Source organism: Rattus norvegicus, chromosome 8, assembly GCF_021556685.1.
Source record: "Rattus norvegicus strain SHRSP/BbbUtx chromosome 8, alternate assembly SHRSP_T2T, whole genome shotgun sequence".
Lineage (NCBI taxonomy): Eukaryota > Metazoa > Chordata > Mammalia > Rodentia > Muridae > Rattus > Rattus norvegicus.
Genome location: NC_141541.1, coordinates 40,353,390 through 40,362,675, shown reverse-complemented (window position 1 = coordinate 40,362,675; position 9,286 = coordinate 40,353,390). Strand labels below are relative to the sequence as shown.

Here is a 9,286-nt window from a genome sequence, read left to right as displayed (position 1 = left end):
TGTCATTGAATTGCATTTCCTTTATGCAGCAAAATACTGAATCCTGTTTAAGCATCCAATTAGCCTATGTCTTTTTATTGGAAAACTGAGTCTATTGATGTTAAGAAATATTAAGGAAAAGTGATTGTTCCTCTCTGTTATTTCTGTTGTTAGAATTGGAATTATGTTTGTGTGGCTAACTTCTTTTGGGCTCGTTACAAGAAGATTACTTTCTTGCTTTATGTAGTTTCCTTCCTTGTGTTGGAGTTTTCCATCTATTATCCTTTGTATGGCTAGATTTTTGTGAAGATATTGTGTAAATTTGTTTTGTTATGGAATATATTGGTTTCTCCATCTATGTTAATTGAGATTTTTCTGAATATAGTAGCCTGGGCTAGCATTTGTGTTCTCTTAGGATCTGTGTAACATCTGCCCAGGATCTTCTACCTTTCATATTCTCTGGTGAGAAGTCTGTGTAATTCTGATAGGTCTGCCTTTATATGTCTCTTGATCTTTTCCCTGTAGGAGTTTTCCTATTGTAGGAGTGGGTGCAGAGCCAGCACCTAAGGTCTGCTAGGGCACTGGTTCAGTCCAGAAGGAACCCACGCCCCAGTCTGTGTCCTGGGGACACAGTAACTCCAGTGTTGGGCCAGATGTTGGGGCCTCCTTATCTCTGATCCTGAGCATGTTAGAGCACCTGGGAATTGTGGGACTGTGTATGGAGCCAGCCCCCAATGTCTGCTCAGGGCACTGGTTCAGACCAGAAGGTTTCCCTATTTCTTTAAAAGTTTTTCTTCATTCCCTGTTTAATAGCCTTTTTATATAGTTGGTTTTATGTTTTGGGTGGGAATTGTGTTTTGTTTGTGTGTTTGTTTGTTTGTTTGTTTTCTTTTGTGCTCTTGTTCTTTTGTGTTGTAGAAATCTTTAAGCTCAATACAGGATTTCTACCCTGCCTTTGACCATTTAGTTCTTAGATAAGATTAAAGACATATACAACCTTTATATTTAAAATAAGCCTTAAACAGCACAGGAGCTAGGCATATATCTACCCTCTAGGCTATTAAAATCTATTTCCTATCAATAACCTCACATTGTTATTTACCATGTTTCATCTGGACTGCTCTTAACTCCAATTGGCCAGCCTTCAGGGCTACATTTTCATGACTCACCTATCCCATGACAGCTTCTCTCTCCTTCAGGTTCTTCTACCCTGTCCCGAGGTTCTCCTCTGACATCATGAGTCCAGGAACCCTAAACCTCACAAATGTCTTTTCCCCTCAGCTATTGGTTCTTAGCATCTTTATTTATCAATTAGAAATAACTTAGGGACAACATCATGTAGTGTCACTTGGATATATATGTGGACTCTCCATCTCTGGGGCAACCAGGTCTTAGGTGCCACATTTAACATTGCAATACACAGCAGAAGACCAGACCTCAACACATTGGAATAATTAGAGCCTACTTTGACAGGATATCTGGGCTCCAGTAGTGAAATATTTTTCTGGTTGTTATTTATTGTATGTTTACACTGATAGCTAGGCATCTGGTTTGGCATTATTATAGGTCTAGGTGCTGGTTTCTGGGCTTGTCTCTGTTGGGTTGATGATTTGTCCCTTGGTTTCTGTTTCCTTGATGGATTTTCAGAGATGTGATAACTGTGTGTCTCATGTTTTGCTGGCCTGTTTCACAGGTGTGTTTATAGGAATGCCTACTGGCATGAATAAATTGGGCAAAGGAAGTCAGAAAAAGAATGCTCTGTGGGATCAATCCATAGGAAGTGTGGACAACGGAGAAGGGGAGCTACAGCTGCTGTTCTGTTGTAATACACAGGGGCAGTCTAAGGGATTGGATCTCCCAAAGGAACAGACAGAAAATAAAGGGTCTGCAAAGGAGTTGCTTTTATCCAAAAGTATTATGTATAAAGGAAAAAGAAAGAAATGAAATCACTATTTAGTAGTAAATATTTGCATCAACATGTTTATTGTGGCATTATTAAGAGACAAGGTATAGAAACAACCTAGATGTACTTCAATATACTGATAGGTTAAAAATGACGAATTATACATATGTACTAGAGAACATTGTTTAGCTTTTTAAAAATGAGTTACTGTCATTTGCCCCAATATAGATGGTTCTCAACAACATTATGCTAAGTAAAACAAATAATACAGGAAAAAATGTGAAGTCTTACTTGTATGTAGAATCTAAAGTAAGCAAGTTAATTAAAGGGCCATGTACATAGAGATAGAGAACATCAGTAGTTGCCAGAATCATGGTACAAGAAGTTAATGGATTTAAGTCAATGTTTACAAGTTAAGAAATGAGGAAGCAGAACAAATTGAAAGATGTGATGTTTAATGTGAAGATTGTAGAAAAAAGTGTATCATACTCATAGATTTTGCTGAATCAATAGATTATTGCCATTCTTGCCATGCTAAAGAATGGAATACTTCTATGAGATGGTAAATTAGTTTATTAGTCCTCTATAGTAACCACCTAGTGGTATATATGTTTCATGACTTATAATGAGGCTCTGCATTGAAACCTCCAACAGAAATTGAAATACCATAAATTTAAAATGCATTTGCTACATATAACTTACTAAATAGCCAATGGTATACTGTAGATTCAGGTTTTACCTTGTGGAGTTGTGAATAACAGAAGCTGCCACTGCCACACAGCACAAGAGTTTCATGATGTAGGTTGCTACTCCACAGAATGTTCAGAGGTGAACTTTTAAATATAATTGTTGCTAAAACCATATTGTCTTCATACAAGTATTGAGGTGTTATATATCTTAAGTATGATATATATATATATGTATATATATGGAGAGAGAGAGAGAGAGAGAGAGAGAGAGAGAGAGAGAGAGAGAGGATAGTAAATGAAATGTTATACATTGCCTTTACTTTGTGTGTATGTCCTGGTCATTTCTTGATCTGATGGAAACCTGCTCCCATTATCTGTCATTTCTGTGCTTACTGTATTCAGTTTTATATACTTAAAAAGTAGTTTCAGGATTATAAATTTATATCATGTAAAAAATAATTTAGAAGCTTGATTCCCATGCTCTGCACAGTCTGCGTGCTTTTCACCTTGTACTTCCAGCTGATCACCATCTGCAATGTATGGTAAGTTCTTCTTTCCTCCTCTCAATGAGGTTTTCCCATACTTCTACACTAAGATTTAGCACAGTCTTCATTGCTTTTGGGACCTCCTCTGATCAACCAGTCTGCTCTATGTTTTTAAGTTTGTATATATTAAAAATATATATGGTATCAAGAGTTTGATACCATATCATAATGTCTTATAGGTTTTGAAAACCACACAGATTCCTATACCATCTATTACACAGAACAGCTCTGTTCATTTAATGTGCTGCCTCTGTGCCCTTTTGTATTAAACCATATTCTCTCTCCAATATGACAACTAATTGTCTCTTTTCATCTTTATTATTTTTCTTTCCCCAGAATGTCACACAAATGAAATCACATGACTATGAAATTATTTTGGTTTTGTTTTTTTTAAGACAAAATATCACTGTATATCCTAGGCCTCAGAATTATCATCCTCCTATCATATATATACATAGGCTTTGAGATTGCAGGTGTGTGCTACCACACATAATTACCAAGGCACATGTAAATATTAGAAGGCAGAGACAGATGGATTTCTGTGAATTCAAGACCATCCTAGTCTATTACAAGGCTCCAGACCAGCCAAGGCTTTTATCTTTTTTTAATTTAATTTTTTCTTACTTATTCACTTTTCAGCCCACTCACTGCCCCACTCCTGATCACCCACAATCCTTCCCTCATCTCCCTGCTCTTTTCCTCTGAGCTGGTGGGGCAAAAACACTGTCATGTTGCCAGAAATCATTAAATTACACAGTTAGTTTGGTAGCATCTAGTTGTTTCAAGACATTGAAGTATATATAGCTATGTAGGTATGGAAAGTAGTCATAAAGTTTATATCATCAAGGTGAATCATCATGTTTTAGTACAAGTGCTCAAATAAAGAAATGACATATTAGGCTCTGAACATAGATGAGGCCATCACTCTGTTGGAGTAACATCAACAAAACTATTGATATTTAACTCAAAAAATAAGAAATGAAAACCCATCAATATGAGAGAAAAGAGCATTCTAAACATAGCATCTAGCATGGGCTAACCACTACCAAACATAAATGGTGAGGCCAAAGAAGACTAGTGGGTGGTACAGGAGGAGTGTAGATCCAGATGTAGAGAAGACTGGCAGAAGATAAGGCTGCCAGGGCAAGCTGGGGTCAGGACAAGAATGGTGGCTTGGTTAGATCTCTTCCTTTGTTCTCCATTCCCTTGTATTCTTTGAACTTTTGTGTATACACTGAGACTGTCCTCAGTTTGTGAAATGAATAGGGTGTCATCAACTTATTTAGCGTGAATGATAATCAAAGAGCGTTTTCTACTAGGAGAGTCTGTGACAATAGGTATTTCACTGAAAACAATAACCCAGAGAAGCTTCCTGTCCCTCTCAAGTATACTGGTAGAGTGAGAGGTGAGTATCTCTGCAAACTTAGAAACTGTCTCCCGTCTCAACATTAAGACAGACACTGAGTATCATAGTCATTCCAGGTGAGATAGACACAAATAAACCTTCATGGAGAAAGCAAGATGTACCACTGTGGGTGTCACTGAATTCCACATTTCTGGCCAGTTTGTCATAAGATGGGTATGTCCCAACTTGGACTTATCCAGGATCCTCACAATTTCAGCAAACTCAAGGAACCCTTTGAAATCAATAGCCCAGATGTTAAAACACCAGTAATAGACTAAACCTCTGGCTTTAATGATGATTCATGGGTATGAAGGGTTTCTTCCTAAAAATTCTATACTGGGAAACAAAGGAATAGCAGAGAAAAATCCCAGAAAACTAGAATTGGAGATTTAAGACTAGTGGAGTCCTTTGGCCTTTGGAGTCCCTTCTCTACTGACTGTCTAATGTCTGGCTTCAGTAGTGAGAGGAGTGCTCTGTGACCCATCAGAAAACAGACAAACAAAAAACCTGGATTTTGTATACCAGAGATGTGTGTTTGTCCTGATGAATCAGTGTACTTAAAGCAGTGGTGGAAGGCATGAATATCTGTTGCATCCAAAACAGAAATTTAGCAGGAAAGCAATAGAAATTTTTTACAAAAGCCACAGGGGGCTGAAAGAAATGCAGCTCCCTGAAACAAGAGATTACTGACTGAGACATACACTAGGTTAAGGTGGAGTTAACTGCTTGGAGAATAAACTGGAGTCAATTCTTCATGAAGATAACAGCTATAGAAACTAGAGAATTCTGAAAGCTGTGCACATCCCCAGGGAAATCTGTGCTTGGAGAAAATGGAGAGGACCTTAAGATTTAACTTTAGACTGAGCTCCATCCTGTGCACTAGGATAGAGGCCACTATCAAAGTTTTTTCAGTGCACATGTGCCAAGACAAGGATCCTAGTGCAGCTGTTCCCAAACTCATGCAAAGAATCAGAGGGCATGATCTCTGCACTCATCAGTAATGCATGCGCACCTTAGGTCTTATAGGAGAACAACGAGGTCACCAGAAGGAACTACACAAGCCCAAAATAAAGCCCAGGCCCCTTAGAATCAGTAGTATCCAGTGATGAGGCTGCTCTTTATTCATATTCTGTAATACTTGCCAATAAACTTTGTGTTGGTTTTATCTTGAACTTTTTTCTTGAATTTTAATCTATAATCCTCAGAAACAAAACCTACTCAGACAGTATCAGATATAAGAGAATTTAGAATACTAGACATTTGGGGAACCTTTGTCAGACAACTTTCATCAGTCTTCTCCTTTTTTATCTTCTCTGCTATGGAAGCAGCCCATGAATCCTCTGCATATGGTCATAGTATTTATTATAACATTTTAATAACTTATGTGGGTTGTAACAAATGTCATCACACAATGGTCCCCTTTACACACACACACACACACACACACACACACACACACACACACACATACACACTTGAACTTATGGTTTGCCTCCAATCAGAATAGCAGATCTTGATGCCTAGTGAATCTGATAGAGGCCCAGGCTGCATTTCAAACTTCCACCACCCTCCTTCTCTGTCCATGGCTCATTTGTCTTATGCCCTTTGGCTCTCAGCAGATTGTGGGTGTAGGATGGGAGTGAAGAAACTTCCAAACATTGAAGCTTGTTCAGGAAGAAATGGGCAGGATGTGCCTAACAGGAAGAGCTTAGACAAAATTATTTTCTTTGAAGTGAGTATGTTTTGCTTGAAAACTGTTGCAGTAGCTTTCATTGCAGCAGGAGAAGATGTTTTTCTCAAACTTGATGAAGCGCACGTATTCCACACATCTTCTTGGGCAGCCCAATATAGAATATTTGTACAGATATTCTAAAGAAAGTAGGGCAGTGACATAAATATACAGTCTTTACCAATGAGAAGAGATGTAGATGAATTTTCTATTCTTTCCCTTCCAGCTTGAAACTAAAGACCCTACCACAGAAAAAAATAAAAGGTCTCTTCCCACAATAACCTATCCCTGTCTCTAGCACACACAGACACTTATTACAGAAGAGATGTAACAGACTGATATATTAGTTTAAGTCACTAAAGAAAAGACATGGTGAGTAATGTGAAATCCACCTGGTAAACTAAATCATTGTATAGATAAGAACTTTGAACTCAGGATGGAAGGATTGTGTCCTAGACCATCAGCTAAGTCAATGGCAATGCTGATGCCACAAGCAAATATGACTCCAGATCTAATGCTCTTATTCCCCATAAACCAAGTCATAAAATAGTCTCTCTCCCCTCCCTTGGCCTTCACCTCACCTCCAGTGTTAAGTTGAATATATACTTCTTTGGTTTGGCAGGCAAAGTCAGGATATCTGGGATGGCAGACTCCCAAGTTTCTTCTGCAGGTATCATCAACATATTCATCACAGGAAGTGCAAAAACTGGGTTCCCCTATAGGGCATAGATAGTACATCATAACAATGGGGTAGGCATTGATGCTAAAGAGAAGGTTGAGAAAAAAGACCTGGGATGCAGTGGGGACAAGAAAAAGGAGATCTCATTTAACTTACTTGTCAAGGTTTTTAACCTCAGTTGAGAGAAATTTTGTGTTCTCTTAATGATTTTTATCACCCTCCCCACCTAATTCTCTCCTGAGTATATCCTAATACCTCCCTAGAACTAGATTCTAGTGGAATTATTGGACATCAATATCTCCAAGAAAAGCTTCCTAGGTAGGAAATGGTATTGTGACAGCCAGAGAATTCGGAGACCCAGATCTAATGCTGTCCTTGTAGTTCCTGACCTTTCTGATCATGATGCTTGGTATATCAATCCCATACCCTAGATCTCTTCCTTCTTTGTTTTCTTGCCATAACACTCACCCATTGTATGAGACTTGTACAAAATCAGTAGTCCTGGAAACAAAAGAAACAGGAGCCAGTCCATTTGTTAGAGGAAAACAATAAAAGAGGGATGAGATAAACAGTCAGTCTCCAGCAAGTGCTCAGGAACTGTTCTCTGGACAGGATGTGAGATGGAGCTGTTACAAAGACTTTCCCCTGGCCTCCCACTCTCTGAGTAATGTCCTAGACTCTGAACAATGAGGCCCATTTATTGCTGGTAGGCTCTGCCTCCAGAGAGTGGGTGTTCTACTTCTTCTCCACATTTTACCAATCTGGGATGTTGAACAGGAAATTCACATTGGCAAGAAAAAGTCCCAGTTCCAAGTGGTGGAAGAGACATGATAACTTTATCTTGCAGACTTCCAAGTGCATAACACACATATAGTTTTGTGGATTCCCAATCACATCATATTATATAACATTAAGCTAAAGAAATGGGAAGGTGCCATGAATATGAAAAACCAAGTTTACTTCAGAGGTTCAAGCCAAGAAAGGAGCAGGAGATTACAAATTCAGATCAAGATAATGAACTAAAGATGACTCCCATATCAGAGTGGGCAACCCAGAAAGTAGGAACTTTAAAGGTAATAAGGAAATCATGATCCTTGTTCAAGGCATGTTTTCCTTTCTCTCTCTCTCTCTCTCTCTCTCTCTCTCTCTCTCTCTCTCTCTCTCTCTCTCTCTCTCTTTCAGAGCCCAAGGTTAAGGACAAGCCCAGGGCCAAGTGAATAGGGGACTCCAGATTAGCTCCATGGTATGTGAGTCCAGGATCACAGAGGTGAAAAATGAAGGCTCTCTCCATGCTCCCTACAGGAATTCTTAATTAAAGAGACAGCCCATGTTTTACTCACATCATTTATAGACTGTTCATCATGTAAAATGGATGCAAACCACCTTCTCAGAGTAAACCAAAGATTAAATACCATTTCCAGGAAGAAATATCTAGGAAGAGAAGCTTATCAGTTAAACCCTCAGGGCCTCCAGATACCTCATTAGCAGGGAAACTCTGTCCTTGGCTATATGACTGAATTGGGATGTATGGTCATGAGTTCTAGGCCAGGAGTCTAGTAGAGAGCAGGGAGACACCTAATGTCTCAGGTGGGTACCTGGGTGCCAGGGTCTCAAAACCCACTCAACCTTACCAATTTTCCTTGCATGGTCTACTGTGCCAGTCAAGAGCCCTGGCTACCTTCCCAGAGGACCCAGGATCAAGTCCGAGCACTAACATTGTAAAACCCTCCATGACTACAGTTCCAGGGTATCTGACACCCTCATACAATGTACATGCTGGCAAAACACATAAAATAAAAAGGGTAAAGCATTAAACAAAAGTATTGGCAGTCCAGACACCACCCAGACCTGAAGGGAACCGGTCAATAGTTCTCTGCACCCAAATCCCATGGGAGGGAGAGCTAAACATTCAGAGGGGCAGACACACCTGGGAAGCCAGAAGCGACTACACTCTGCCCACATTTCTGACTCCAGGGGAAAACACCTAACTACATGTGGGACCCTGGTGCACAGGGGCTCCGGGAAAAGGCGGCACGGGCCCTCCTGGTTGCCATGCTAACCGAGAGCTCAAAAGCAGCCCCCCACAAGCAACATGAGCCTCAGGACCATAGGTAAGACCAACTTTTCTGCTCCAACCGACCTGCCTGGTGGACTCAGGACACAGAGGGGCAAAATTCCTCTGGGACTGGACACTTCCAGTTTTTAGCTGGAGCCCCAACCTCGCTGATCCCAGCCCACAGCTCACTGCTCCCAAACCCCTTGAAAGAGGGAGCTCACCGCCCAGACAGGTGGGCACTCCTGAGATTGCAGAGCGGGAGAGACCACCAATACTACCCACCCCTGCCCACATCCCTGGC

General features: G+C 40.1%; 1 protein-coding gene across 1 annotated transcript; it reads right to left on the bottom strand.

The window, feature by feature from the left end:
• Positions 1-6,229: 6,229 nt before the first annotated feature.
• Positions 6,230-7,461, bottom strand: Pate10 (prostate and testis expressed 10). The gene is made up of 3 exons (NM_001265586.1): positions 7,398-7,461; positions 6,832-6,966; positions 6,230-6,390 (listed from the first exon to the last, which is right to left on the bottom strand). The coding sequence occupies exons 1-3, from the start codon at positions 7,459-7,461 to the stop codon at positions 6,230-6,232; spliced, it is 360 nt and encodes a 119-aa protein (NP_001252515.1).
• Positions 7,462-9,286: the final 1,825 nt, after the last annotated feature.